The sequence below is a fragment of the Leucopleurus acutus genome, assembly GCF_964270905.1.
Source record: "Leucopleurus acutus genome assembly, chromosome: 1".
NCBI lineage: Eukaryota > Metazoa > Chordata > Mammalia > Artiodactyla > Delphinidae > Leucopleurus > Leucopleurus acutus.
The window spans coordinates 54,230,623-54,245,883 of record NC_139142.1 but is presented as its reverse complement, the minus strand read 5'-3'; the positions used below and the strand labels follow the sequence as shown (position 1 = coordinate 54,245,883).

Here is a 15,261-nt window from a genome sequence, read left to right as displayed (position 1 = left end):
AAAAATGTTTTTGCATCTTTGTATGCTAGATGAATGTTAGAATTTTTTTTCTCTTCCATCGAAAATTTCTTAGAGCTTTGATTGGCATTCAGTTAAAGTTGTAGATTAATTTAGGTAGTGTAGTTTATACTGTTACAAATCCCTCTTGATTCTAATATTTATTTTGAAAACGTACCGAAAATTTTATCCCATTGGGATATCAAATCCAGTGATTAAAATTGCTTACAGAAATCTCTTCAAATGAGCTAAGTATTTTAAAATAAATGATTTTGTAGTAAAGTGTAACTGTGGAATTTTAGAATTAGGAGAGAATTTTGAGAGTTTTAGAATATATGTATATTTCTCATTACCTGACAAGGCAGCTGGACCCCTTGTTGGTGAGTTGTTTTGCCAGAAAATTATTTCTTAAAGTGAGATAAATTTTGTCTGTCTTTTGCCCTAAAGGAATCTATTCAACAGACATTTCAAGTTTAACGAATATTTTAGTGTCTACTGTGTTACTCTTATATGTTTGCTGTGTAATTTGCATTGCAAATTTATATCATAAAACAATATACAGTTACATAAAATTGCATTTACCTATTCCCTTTACGTTTTCCATTTTTTTAGCAACTGTCATACACTTTTCTACTATTCCTTCTTCCTTTTAATCTCTACTTGTATAAAGTTGAATATAATTTTGAATTTAGCATTATCTTCTAAAATTTAGAAATATTTTATTAGTTTCAGGAGTATGACAATAATTTGATATTTGTATATATTGCAAAGTGTAGAAATAATATTTTTAAAGTGATTTTATCTTGGAAAGATAACTTAAGAGGTAATTTAATTTTTCAGAACTTTTGAGCATGCTGTTCTAGCTGCAGGAACAGATTTCCGATCTGACAGACTCTGGGAAATGTATATAAACTGGGAAAATGAACAGGGAAACCTGAGAGAAGTTACAGCTATATACGATCGTATTCTTGGTATTCCAACACAGCTGTACAGTCATCATTTTCAGAGGTGAGTGGAAAAATCAGGTTGTTAACATTTTTTTGTGATTACTCAGGTAATTAATTTCCAATAATGAGGATACTTATTCTCTTGAAATGTAAGATTCTATTAGACGCAAACAGGAATAAATTTTATTGCTCGATAATCGCAAGTTATATACACTTTTAGATTTTGACATTTTCAGTATAGCTTATAAAATGTTTAGGAACTTTACTGGTTTTAGACAGAAGGTTCTTTTTATCTGTTTTATAGGTGAGGAATCCTGTCTTTTGTCTAAGATATTTCAGAGTAGTGAAGGAATGAGAGAAAAGAATCTAAGTTTAATTATTCTTCATGGTTAACACAGTACATGGCACATAATAGATGCTTATTTAAAACATAATGATTTACTAAAGGTCCATTCTTGTGATTCACGTAACATCTTATATCCAAAAGAGCAAAGAATGTATTTTATGTAGTAAGTCCTGTTTATATTCAAATAATCAAAAATAATTTCAGTTTAATTTTCTACTATGATAATCTGTTATGACTGGTATCATTTCATTTTAATGAGTGCTGTTAAAACAACTAGTTCTGTGTACTGTGATTTCCATGTTTCTGATGTATTCAAAGTATCCCATTAATAAGGCTACCACTAATACGGACTTAGTCTTTCTGAACAAGAAAGTTATGAGGACTGTGTTGATAAATGTTTGCTATAACTGCCATATTTCTGTCATAATTTTTATAACTAGTATTGTGGTAGAGCCTGTAAACTTTAGGTAGTTATTAAGTAAGTGATTTTCTAAATTTTTCTTTACTAACAAATTAGAAAACTTTATGAAATGTTTGTACAGAACTGTGGATCAATTTGCTAAGCTATGTAGACCCAGGTTAGAAACAGAAAGCATGTGGACCTGAATATACCATCTCTGTTTTTCATGAGATAGAGGAGGTGGGCAGGTTTCTAGGGTATAATGACCTAGGGAGACACTTGCTGAAAGAGATTATTAACACAAGGGTTGGCATGTGGAGACGCTTGGTGAATATTTGTTGACTGAATTTAAAAAGTTAAAATATTTTTAATGTTTTTTTAAAAGCCTTTAAAAAAGATTTAAAAAGTTTTCTGGGACAAAGCAGGTTCCTTTCATAAACCACTTCTTCTAGGGTCTAAAGTATAGGTAAAATATATGATTATAATAATTTTATTGTTGGTAAGAAAAAATATGACTAGGAAACAGTTATACAGACAGTATTCTGAGTGCCTTATAACTCATTTAATCGTCACAATTAACCAGGTATAGGTATAGGTACTATTATTTATCTATATTTTATGGAAGTAGAGGCAAAGAAAGATTAAAGTATTTGCAAAAGGTCACAGAATTAGTAAGTGGGTGGAAGCTGATTGGAACCTAGACAGTGTGGCCCCAAAGTTCTTGGTGTAGTTTTTTTTTTTTTTAATATTTCACTGGGCTTTTAAAAATGCATGTATGAGTATAATAGAGATTAGTGGATTGCATTACACATACTGCTTTTTAATCTACTCTTTTTCACTTAATGTAATGAGACACACTTTCCTTATGAGTATAGCAAACTCAGAAGTAGTGTTGGTATAAGTAAATCTTATAGTTTACGTAAGTAAACTAATTCACATGACTAATTGCTTTGAGAACTGCTGAAATGTTTTCTTTTGCCAAATATACTTCTCCTATTTACAGTCAGTTATTTAGCGCTTGCCATGTACCAGATGATATGCATTTAAGTTGTGGGAATAAAGGCCCAAAGAAGATATGTATGCATTGACTTGGCCCTCAAGTTGCTCAAAAGTGTAGAAGAGGAAGCATGTGCTAAAGGAACTAAGTACTGTATTAGAAATATTTCTATTGTGTAGGCTTGTATATTGGATGTACACTGAACATTATCTCTAAGAATATATCTAATTTAAAGTCCTCCTTAGCATGAGTACTTTTGTGATATGATCTAATTCCTCAGGCCCAGTCCCTGGTAGTTCTTAAACTCTAGACATAACCTGAGTACTGATAATTTCCCAAAGGGCAGTGATGTTTTATGCTTTTATGACTGTAATACCTTTTCCAGTTTCCATTTGTCTGGTGAACTCATATTCCTTAAGACCCATACAGCTTAATGTTTTCTCCGTGACACTTTTTCCAGTTCACCTAAACGGAAGTGTCTGTTTTGTCTTTTGTGCCAGCACTCTACCTACATTTATTTCATTTATCTTAGCACTGATAACACTGTTTTGAATTTATGTCTCTTGTATCCTCACATGTCTGTCATTTTCTGAGGATTTTTAATTCTTTTTGGCCTTAATACCTAGGAACAGGTATTTTCCTTTACGGAAAACCCCTAACGAACTTTTTGGCCAACCCAGTATTAGGCACTCAGCCATTCTATATTGAATATATTAGCTTTATAATAGAAAAAGCTAATGGAATATTACTGTTTAGTATTATGCATATTTTATCACCATGTGAAAGAAGTTTATATATATAATGTGGCGATTATTTTATTTATTTTTATTGTATTTTATTTTTTAATTTATTTTTTGGCTGTGTTGGGTCTTTGTTGCTGCGCACAGACTTTCTCTAGTTGTGGCGAGCAGGGGCTACTCTTTGTTGTGGTGCGCGGGCTTCTCACTGCGGTGGCTTCTCTTGTTGCAGAGCATGGGCTCTAGGCACACAGGCTCAGTAGTTGTGGCTCGCGGGCTGTAGAGCGCAGGCTCAGTACTTGTGGCACAGGGGCTTAGTTGCTCTGCGGCATGTGGGATCTTCCTGGACCAGGGCTCGAACCTGTGTACCCTGCATTGGCAGGAGGATTCTTAACCACTGCACCACCAGGGAAGTCCAATTGTTTTAAATTTATGTTCTATAAGTAGTTATTTTTCAGTTTTACCTTATTTTAAGTTTCTTATTTATGTCTTGACAATTTTTAATTTTAATATTTATTTGAGTATTAAATCTATTCATTTTCATACTACACATGTGAGAGTTACTTCCTCATTTAAAGTTTTTTTAAATAAGGCAATCTGTATTTTTGTCCTCCTGGTGATAAAATAGGTGAAGTTAAGCCTCTGTATTCACTGATCTTGCAAAATTTAAATTAGTTTCCAATGTTATTTACATATGTTTGTGAGAGTCTTTTTTTTTTTTTTTTTTTGGCTATGCCATGCGGCATGCAGGATCTTAGTTCCCCTACCAGGGATTGAACCTGTGCCCCCTGCATTGGGAGCACAGAGTCTTAACCCTTGGACCGCCAGGAAAGTCCCTGTGAAAGTCTTAAAAATCCATAAAAATCCAGGTGTCAGTAACCTAAATCAATTTTAAGAAACTTGGGGAAAAAATCCATAAGGTTGGAGCATATGGTACATGTACAACCATGTCTGATAATTAGGTTGAAGAGGTAGGTCTGGATCAGAGGCTAGATCAGACTATGAAAGACTTCAAGGAGATTGGATTTTAACCTGAATGCAGGGTAAACATTGAAGTGATTTTGGCATAAGGGTGGGATATGATCCTGTTTACTATTTTATTTTTCATGTTTACTTTTTAATAACTTTTTTGGCTGTGTTGGGTCTTTGTTTCTGTGCGAGCGCTTTCTCTAGTTGTGGCAAGTGGGGGCCACTCTTCATCGCGGTGCGCGGGCCTCTCACTGTTGCGGCCTCTCTCGTGGAGCACAGGCTCCAGACGCGCAGGCTCAGTAGTTGTGGCTCACGGGCCTAGTTGCTCCGCGGCGTGTGGGATCTTCCCAGACCAGGGCTCGAACCCGTGTCACCTGCATTAGCAGGCAGATTCTTAACCACTGCGCCACCAGGGAAGCCCTTAATAACATTTTTGATAGCAATATTGAGGTGGGGTTAGAAGCTGTGGGACCAGAGGCTGGAAGACTGGTTTATGTTTATCTAGCTGTAGTGAGGAGGGCATGAAGTCATATTTAGAAGGTAGACTAAATTGGACCTAATATCCAGTGGAATGTAAGAGATAAGGTAGGTGGAAGAGATTCGGCAACTTAGTGGTTGACAACATTAAGATTCAAGATTAGAAATGTTGGGACTTCCCTGGTGGTCAGGCAGGTAAGACTCCACGCTCCTGATGCAGGGGGTCTGGGTTCGATCCGTGGTCTGGGAACTAGATCACACATGTGTGCCGCAACTAAGAGTTCACATGCTGCAACTAAGTGTCTGCATGCCACAACTAAGAAGTCTGCATGCTGCAACTATGAAGCCCGCATGCTGCAACTAAAGATCCCACACGCTGCAACTAAGAAGTTGGCATGCCGCAACTGAAGTTCCCACATGCCGCAACAAAGATCCCGTGTGCTGCAACTAAGACCCTGTGCAGCCTAAATAAATAATAATTTAAAAAAAAGATTAGAAATGCTGAGGGTGTTGATTTGTGGATGAAAGTGACACACTTATAGACACGTTGTATATAAGGTTCCAAATGGAGATGGTGTAGATACTTTAGCTCTTCAACTTGGTGTTTTTGATTAAAGTTTGTGTATATATATATATATAAACTAGTGTGTGTAGATAAATGACATGTTTTTCAAAACACTCTTCGCTTAAAATTTATATTTCTTTATGCAGAGCGTTGGCAGTTGTATATACTAATCTGAAATTTAGGGAAAAGGTTTGGGCTTAAGTTAGAGTTTTAAAGTCATAGTATGCTTATTTCAAGCTGTATTAATAAGATTGGACAGAAAGTATATAAAAATAGATGAGAACAAAATGCAGAGTGGAATCATTGGGCATACTAGCATTTGGGGGCAGGCTGGAATCAAGGAGCAGTCAGAGACTTGGAGTAAAACCAAGAAAGTGGTAACTCAGAGCCCAGGGTGAAGAAGATTCTAAAAGGAAGGTTAGTTAACAGCCTTAAGTACTGAGGACATTATTAGGATAGATGCTGTACTATAAAACAAGTATCCATTTAATTTTGCATGTAAGAGGTACTTGGTGACTTTAATTAGGGCAATTTCATTGGAGTGTTTGGCACAGACATGTGAATTCAGGAGTAATTGGGAGGTGAGGAAGGAACTGCAAAATTTGTTGATCATTTATAAGTAATCATTTATAATTTAAACATGGATTGCTGTATTTAATTTTACAGTCACTTGACAGATGAGAAAACCAAGATTTAGAGAAGGGAAAAACTTCCTATAAGTCAAATAATTAGTAATGGACAGAAGTAGGATTTCAATGTATGACTTGTCCACACCTTCTTCATTCCATTGCAAAGGCAGGAAGGAAATGAAGATGTCTGTAGACTGTTTTATCAAGTGGTAGGTTATTACTGTAGAAAAGGAGAAAGGGTGTGGTGTTTTGGCTTCTTTAAATCAGAGTTCCTTTGAAAGAGTAATGTGTAGTAGAAATGTGATGTGGGATCTAAAATTATACTTCATATATAAAGCTTGTATTTTTATTGTTTTCCTTTAGATTTAAAGAACATATACAGAATAACTTACCTAGAGATCTTCTAACTGGTGAACAGTTTATTCAGCTGCGAAGGGAATTAGCTTCTGTAAATGGGCATAGTGGTGATGATGGTCCTCCTGGTGATGATCTACCATCAGGAATTGAAGACATAACTGATCCAGCAAAGGTAACCAGACTTATTAAAAAAAGTCTTTCAGTGCATGAGAAATTATAAACTTTATGTCCCTTGACTGCATGTGTGGTATGACTTGTAGCTCATATAAAATCAATTTCTGATTAAGGCGGGTGGGAATTCTTTAGCTTGTTTGATTTAGAGTAGATAATGTGTTTTACTATGAGACACCTGAAAAACTACGTTAGCTTAGAAGGATTATTTGGCCTATGTTGTGATGTACTAGCCCTGTTTTTTGTTTTTAAAAAGGCATATGAGAAAGTAGTTTATTAGGAAATACTTTTACAGATTTCAGTATTGTTAATTGTACTTTGCACATAATTGATAATGGTTAAAAACCCATCACTATTCTAAGACTATAGTATGGGTGGATAATACTTAAATGTAAGCAGTGATATTTAAAATTTTAGTATATAACTTGTGTGATTAAAATTTTTTTTCTTCCCTAGCTAATTACTGAAATAGAAAACATGAGACATAGAATCATTGAAATTCATCAAGAAATGTTTAATTATAATGAGCATGAAGTTAGTAAAAGATGGACATTTGAAGAAGGTGTAAGTGCTTGCTTTTTTGTTATTGTCATTATATGCTTCAAGATACAGATAGGAGTAATGTATTTTTGTTTTAGTTTTCAGTGATGTCTCTGCCTTTTAGTTTTGCTTATTTAAGTAATGAGGTATTTGTCCTACTTATGGCTTCCATTATCAATTTTCCATTATTTTATCATTTTCCATTATCAATTTTAGAAACATTGAATTCAGCCTTACATGAATTGCAAATTATCTTTAATCTGAACCATTTTATTACAGTTCAATTTTTAAAATCAATTTCATTGAGTTTTATGTACAACAAAATGTATCTATTTTAGGTACAGTAAAATGAGGTGTTTTTTTTTTTTTCAGAATTCTAATTCTTTATTTGTTTTTTTAAACATCTTTATTGAGATGTAATTCGCATGCCGTATATAGTTCACCCATTTAAAGTGTACAGTTCAGTAGTTCTTAGTATATTCACAGATAGGTACATACAGTTAATTTTAGAACATTTAATTAATGTTAATTTTAGGACATTTTCATCATCCCGAAAAGAAATCCCTTACTCTTTAGCTTTCACCCCTCTACTCCCTCATCTGCTTACTGCCCCCAACTCCCAGCCCTAAGGTACCGCTAATCTACTTTCTGTTCCTATAGGTTTCCCTCTTCTGGCTTTTCACATGAATGGAATCATGTAGTATGTGGTTTTTTGTGACTGGCTCGTAAAATGAGTTTTGACAAATGTATATGCATTGTGATCACCACAACAATCAGGATATAGACCTACTCTGTCACCTCAGAACCCCTTTTCAGTCAATAACCTACACTGCACTCCTACCCCACGCAACCACTGATCTACTTTCCTTTTTTTTTGTTGTTACATTCACTAGTTTATTTTTTAGATTCCACATATAAGTGATACCAAATGGTATTTGTCTTTCTCCTTCTGACCAACTTCACTTAGTATGATAATCTCTAGTTGCATCTATGTTGCTGCAGATTGCATTATTTCGTTCTTTTTTATGGCTGAGTAGTATTCTATTGGTGTATATATACCACATCATCTTTATCCATTCATCTTTGGATGGACACTGATCTGCTTTCTGTTACTGTGGTATAATTGTTCAATTCTAAAATAGCAAAGAATACAGTTTTCTGAACATAAAATTGTGTAGTTCTATTAAAATGACAGGGTAAGTGGAAAATACATTCTGTTTCTTCAATTTATAAAGCCTAAGTAATTAAAGGGATTTTAATTTTAGAAGTTTTTTTACTCATGAGATATGGTGATTAAAATTTTTTGGTTCATTATTATATTTATAATTTAAATAATTTGTATTACTGTAGTCATACATATTTTGGTGTTGGTACTGGTTTATTTTCATTGTCATGTCATGCTTTTATTACAGATTAAAAGACCTTATTTTCATGTGAAACCATTGGAAAAGGCACAACTGAAAAACTGGAAAGAATACTTAGAATTTGAAATTGAAAATGGGACTCATGAACGAGTTGTGGTTCTCTTTGAAAGATGTGTCATATCATGTGCCCTCTATGAGGAGTTTTGGATTAAGGTAAGAAAATTATATGCTCTGAAACTTGAATATATTATAAACATTGATCTAGTGACTAACCTTTTTTGTACTTCTGTTGAATGTTGTTCATATAACTATATCTGTTGCATTAGGAGATGGTCTGCTTGCAACCAGATTTGACTGCTGCATATGCCAACCTCGTTGCCTCTCTTCGTCCTTCCTTACAGAAACTAGTCTAGTGGTTCAATAAAGGTGCTGAATGGGTTTAAAAATAGAATTTTATCGTTCTGTCACATATTTAATGGCTTGTTCAACTGTAAATTTTTCAGTATTTCCTCTGTTTCTGTATGTAGTATGCCAAGTATATGGAAAATCATAGCATTGAAGGAGTGAGGCATGTCTTCAGCAGAGCTTGCACAATTCATCTCCCAAAGAAACCCATGGTGCATATGCTTTGGGCAGCTTTTGAGGAACAGCAGGGTAAGAATGAGGAAATTCAGTTGATATTTTGGGATTTAAGTTACTTTAGGATAAAGTTATAGGAATTGAGTCTTGAGAGATGGTGTAAAGCAGAGGTCAGGTAAACTTTTTCTGTAAAGGGCCAGATAGTAAATGTTTTAGGCTTTGCAGGCCATATGGTCTCTTTCCTAACAACTCTGCCATTGTAGCTCCAAAATAGCCATAGACAATAACATAAAAAATGAACATGGCTGTTTTCCATTTCAAAAAAAAAAAATAGAGGGCTGGATTTAGCCTGTGGGCTGTTATTTGCCAATACCTGGCATAAAGGATATTTCATAAGTTTAAGCAAAAGCATAAACATTTAATTACTATTTCTAGGTAATATTAATGAAGCCAGGAATATCTTGAGAACATTTGAAGAATGTGTTCTAGGATTGGCAATGGTTCGTTTGAGAAGAGTAAGTTTAGAACGACGGCTTGGAAATATGGAAGAAGCTGAACGTTTGCTTCAGGAAGCTATTAAAAATGCCAAATCAAATAATGAATCATCATTTTATGCTATCAAACTAGCCCGACATCTTTTCAAAATACAAAAAAACCTTCCAAAATCAAGAAAGGTGCTTTTGGAAGCTATTGAAAGAGACAAAGTATGTATTTGTGTTTTTTAGAATATCTTCCATAAAAAAAAGTAGTCTTTTTTGTTGTTGTTTTTCATTTTGGCAACTATGATGAAAGGTTTGGTCTGTATGTAATATATTTCATTACTAAATGAAGACAACAGTCCCTCTAAACTGATGTTGCCAATCTTTTAAAAAATTTTCAAATTATCATTAAAAGGTTGAGAAAATTAACATTATTGGATTTTCTATTTCCTCCACATTTAGAAATTTTATGGCAAGTTTATTAAGCAGAGTAGAGTGCCTGAGAACATTTTATAAACATAAGTATGGCAGTTGCCTACATTGTAACAAATGTAGCAGTGAGATTATTCTCCTTTTCTAAAGTATTTCCTTTTATATATCAACTGATGTCAAAAGATAGTGTCTAGGAAATTTCTCATTTTTTAGATTTTCGGCTAATGACAGGTCTGTTTAAGACACAGGTTTATAAGAGGTTTGCTTCCAGCTGCAGTGAGGAAGATTATCTATGGTTGTGAAGATTTAGATTATTGGAAACTGTAGAGATCATTTTTTTATGTTTTACTTCATATTTGTTATGGTAGGTCAAGCTACATTAAACCCAAGATAGGATATAGGGTTTTAATTTATTGGCATTTAACAACTTGCATAGTTTAGGAGATGCTAGGATGATGTCTCTACCTACCAATGTGCTTATTACTTTTTTACCTGTTTATTAGATGTATGCTGAAAAAATTTAACATGAATTATATTTTAATACAATTTTCAATATTGAATTTTTCAAGTTGAGACATAAAAATTAAGGCATTTAAAATATCTGTGGTCTAATCAAAATATCTTAGAAATATGATTAATTGGTACTGCTTTTTACACAGGAGAACACAAAGTTATACCTCAATTTACTTGAAATGGAATATAGTGGTGACCTCAAACAAAATGAAGAAAATATCCTAAATTGTTTTGACAAAGCTATACATGGTTCATTACCTATGAAAATGAGAATTACATTTTCTCAGAGAAAAGTGGAATTTCTTGAAGATTTTGGTTCAGATGTTAATAAGTAAGATCTTAATTATATGTTATTATCTATCTGAATAGTAATAGAGCACTGATAATTTTGGATGGGAATTTGATGATGAGTACAAAATAATATATTGTTAAATTTAAAATGTTTCCTAGGTTTCTTTTTCCTCGGGTATATGTGGGGGTAAATTCAGTTTTGCAGATGTCTATGTGCTTAATGAGAGGACATAGGGTTTGTCTTTCCTTCAAAATTATTTTCAGAATTTTAGCGTGGTGATTTAAACAATGAGTAGATGAGAGAAAGCAGGAGGCAGGAATTCTGTGAAAAAGGAAATGGGTGAAGGATTGAACCCTGAAACACAGAAACATTTAATATATAGACCACCAAAGGTAGATGGGGTTTTCTGGAATAGGAATGCCATCTCAGATTAGAGGATGGGTGTGGTTTTACAGATCATGCCTTAATGACCTCATCTTCATGCATTATAAAAGGCTAAAAGATGAGGGTGGGGAAAAGGACAAGTTTAAAATTTAAATCTGCAAAATAGAAGAGTAGAAATATTGATTAGAGCATTGCTGCCATTCCTTTCCTACCTGGTTCTAGTAAGGAAATACCCCAGTTCCTGTTAGGCAAGTGTGTATACATTTTTGATGGCTGAGTAAGATTTTAATTAAACTGAAAAACGTTAAATATGAGTTAACATTTTAATACAACTGTATATATGTGCTTGGCACATTAAAAGTTTTATAATTACCTAATGTGAAGTACATTAACAGTCTAACAGGGGAGGAGGTACTGGTCTTTTAATAGACAAAGAGAGGCTTAAAGACAGATCAGGCAGTTTTTCCAAGGTCACTTAGCTATTACATTTTGCAGCTGGAATTAGAACCTACTTCGGAGCCTGTGTTCTTAACCACCTCATGTGCTGTATGTGTCTTCCTTTTGTTTTGTACTGAAGAAAGTATACAAAAGAAATGGCGTATGTAATTCTAGCTTTTAGTCTAGTTGGATGGTGTGGTGACTAGAGAGGCTGTACATAAGTATGTGAGGTAGCATATAACTGTTAAGAAGGCTTTGATCTCTCTGGAACAGAATGTATTTGGCATCTTTCATAGAGGAGGTGGGGCTTCATTTAGTTATTACTGGATTCTGATAAGCTAAGGAGAGGATAAAATGGTGGAAGCAAATTAAAGTTCATGTAAAAAGAATATCTGCTTGATTGGAGGGTTTTATGAAGCGGTAAAAGCTTGATGCTAAATGTGCTGTGTCTTAAAAGCTAGACCGAGTTCTGAGCACATGTACACGGTTGACAGTAGGAAGCTATTAGAGTTTTGAATTAGATTAAATGACATATTTAAATTTGGCAGTAATATACAGACAAATCTGAGGTCCAACACAAGGATGCCAGTTAGGCCCTTGTAAATATAGTTATGGGGTCTGAGTATCAGGTCTAAGATTGTTGTATTTGAAATTTTAAAAGGAAGTGATATGGAAAATACATGAGTTGCTTAGAAATTTAGGTAGCAGTGTAATGAATTGGTAAGGATTAATGTTCAGTCAGACAAATATAGGATTAAATCCTAGCTCTCACTTAATATTTTGTATTCCTCAGTTTTCAGATTTTCTCATATGAATATTAAGTCTCTTGTTGCCAACCCATGAGTTGTTAAAGGTCTTAAGGAAATTAGTCCATTTTAAAGTCCTTTATGTTGAGTAAACACTGAACCAGAGATTATTGACAGTTTTTGCCCCTGGAATATTTTGGGACCAGTGTTACTGTTAATTGTTATTAAATGTGTACATATGCAGGCTGTCCAGGGAAGTTGAACATGCATGTAAACATCAAGGTCATTTCCACAGAAATGTTAATTATCTGTGTTCAGGTTTCTGATTCCTTAAAAAATAAGGCCATCTTTGTCTTTCTAAAAAATATTTAAGAAAATGGTAAAAGGAGGGCATTTCCTGGTTGTCCAGTGGTTAGGAGTCCACGCTCAAAAAGAAAACGGTAAAAGGAAAACAAAATCATTATGATTTTAAAGTCAGTTTGGCTTCAAGTGACATTGTTTTTGAAGTTCTGAGTTCCAGGTGAGACCTATAATACATATCACATTTTTTTATTTATTACAAATTATCTTTTTAATCAATGATAACTAAATCACATAGCCAAAGTTTACACTTTATCCTAACTGGTGGCAGGTGTCTTTAAGAAGCATTGTTAAGTTAGATCTCAAAAGTATACAAATTATGTAACTGTCAGGACTCGTTGCATTGGACGGAAACATATTGTCAAGGTCACTGTCTTTGTCGTGTGATAGCTCCTTAGTCGGGCTTTCCCCATGTGTTACAAATAATAAAAACAGGTAGCTCTTGGCCAGTATCCCATCAGCTTTAGCCCACTGTAGTACAGAGAACAGGCACTTTTTCAGTAGCTCAGTCAAAAATCCTGGGACTTACTGACATCCTGGTTTGAGTCACATGATCACCTCTAAACCAGTCATTGGTCAGAGATACGTAGTAAGGTAATTGGCTAGGCCTGTATCTCTGAAGCCTCATTTGAACCACATGGACTGAGAAGGAAAGTGCAAGGCAGCGGTTTGCCAAAGCAGATAACATAGAAAAGGTAGCTGGGGGCAGTTTTGCCTGCTGGATCTTTTTTTTTTTCCCAAAAGGATGTTCATTGCAACATGCTTTTGTTTCCCTAAGTGGAAATAACTTAAACACTTTAAAAATTTAAGTCTGGCTTTTGTCTATTCCAAAGGATTGTTTTTCCTTCCCTCTCAGGCTTCTGAATGCTTATGATGAACATCAAACACTCCTAAAAGAACAGGATTCTTTAAAAAGGAAAGCAGAAAACGGGTATGTAACTTCCTGCTGAATCAGAAAGGGATGCTTAAAAGAAGACATTTCATTGTGGAAATCCCTTTAAAGATAATTATCACCTTTCTGTTGTGGTAATTTATTTTCGTGATTTGAAATCATATAAAACAGAGTGGTCAAGAACTTCAGATGAATGTACACAGGTGACACTCATCCATTTGTTAAAAGTACTTATCTGTGGGAATTCTGAAAGTTTCCATTTTGACCTTTGATTTAGATCAGAAGAACCAGAGGAAAAGAAAGCGCACACAGAAGATACAACTTCATCATCTACGCAGATGATTGATGGTGATTTACAGGCAAATCAAGCTGCTTATAATTATAGTGCCTGGTATCAAGTGAGTTTACATAATTATAATTGAATTTTTTGTTAATAGATGTTATTAGAAATGCATAAATGAGGATAGTCTTTTTTTTTTTTCCTTTAGAAAAAACAACTCTTTGCTTCGGTTGCAGATTGTATAATACATTGTCTTCTGGTTAAGACTTGGAATTTCAGCAGTGAACGCATGCTTGTTTTCTTAACTATACCTGCTTTAATTACATTTTTATATATAGAACTCAGCCATAGTTCTTGTATGCTAACATGTTTGCTTTTTCCTTTCAGTACAATTATCAGAATCCTTGGAATTATGGACAGTATTATCCTCCCCCTCCAACCTGATGGGAAAATTAAATATCAGATGGAGTGTGTGAAAAGTTTGAAATTATTTTTTTTTAATGAGGGATGTAAACATAGCATAAGCTTGTTGTATTTGATAACTTGTCTTCCCTGTTTCTGTGTAACATGATTTGTTCAGTAATAGGGGAAAATGTCACTTAGTAGCTTACCACAGATACTATTTCCTACCATTTATAAAATTTACTTTTTATTGGAGAACTATTTTTTTGATTTTTGCATTAAGTGGTCTAGAATTCTTTTGCAATGCATTTGCAATAGAGTTTTGTAGCCTTAAGGGTAGGGAAAAAAAACTGACTGCAAATCATGTCAGTGTAGTACAAGGTTCTGAAAATACATAAGGGCTGGTTATTAAGGATTTACCTCCTCCTTAAAAAAAAAATGGCTTTTTAACCTTTGCTGACAAGATATTGTCTGTGTGGTTCAATTATCGTTGTGAATTTGGATCAAACAGCAGAAGATACTTATTAAAATATTGTCTTGGAATAGAGATTATAAATGAGGAAATGGAATGTTTGCATCCCTTTAAAAAAATGAAAATCATATCAAAACTTGTTTCAGGAGACTTTGTATTTGGAATATTCATGTTAAAACTTGTGAGCAAGCTTTCATTTTGATCAAACTGATCATCTTCGTTTTTGTAATAAAACTGAAGACTCATCCAATAATTGTTACGAATTTATTGAGGGGGGAAATCACCTAATAATATTAACTTTATATTCACCAGTATTAGTGGTTTATTGGTTTTGAAGTATACTTTTCTTGAATTCATCTATTGTTGACAATTTATTAGGCCTTTTAGCCTTTTGCTTCCTCTCAATCTCTATGCTTTTGCCTTCCTTATACACAAATATTTAAAGATTTTAAGATGATTGTCTCTGGCAAAGCTGTCCAGACAATTTTACTGTTAC

The 15,261-nt window shown here is 34.0% G+C and overlaps 1 protein-coding gene across 5 annotated transcripts in view; it reads left to right on the top strand.

Moving 5' to 3' along the window:
* The window catches only part of PRPF39 (pre-mRNA processing factor 39), a 33,266-nt gene extending 18,124 nt beyond the window's left edge, over window positions 1–15,142 (top strand). For all 5 annotated transcript variants that reach the window (XM_082849432.1, XM_082849434.1, XM_082849433.1 and 2 more), the window contains 10 exons: window positions 838–1,005; window positions 6,428–6,593; window positions 7,049–7,156; window positions 8,545–8,709; window positions 9,024–9,150; window positions 9,511–9,779; window positions 10,646–10,830; window positions 13,576–13,650; window positions 13,889–14,009; window positions 14,279–15,142. In XM_082849432.1, the coding sequence (XP_082705558.1) occupies window positions 838–1,005; window positions 6,428–6,593; window positions 7,049–7,156; window positions 8,545–8,709; window positions 9,024–9,150; window positions 9,511–9,779; window positions 10,646–10,830; window positions 13,576–13,650; window positions 13,889–14,009; window positions 14,279–14,335 (1,441 nt within the window). In that variant the 3' untranslated portion in view covers window positions 14,336–15,142. The remainder of the gene's footprint in view (window positions 1–837; window positions 1,006–6,427; window positions 6,594–7,048; window positions 7,157–8,544; window positions 8,710–9,023; window positions 9,151–9,510; window positions 9,780–10,645; window positions 10,831–13,575; window positions 13,651–13,888; window positions 14,010–14,278) is intronic.
* The last annotated feature ends 119 nt before the right edge of the window (window positions 15,143–15,261 follow it).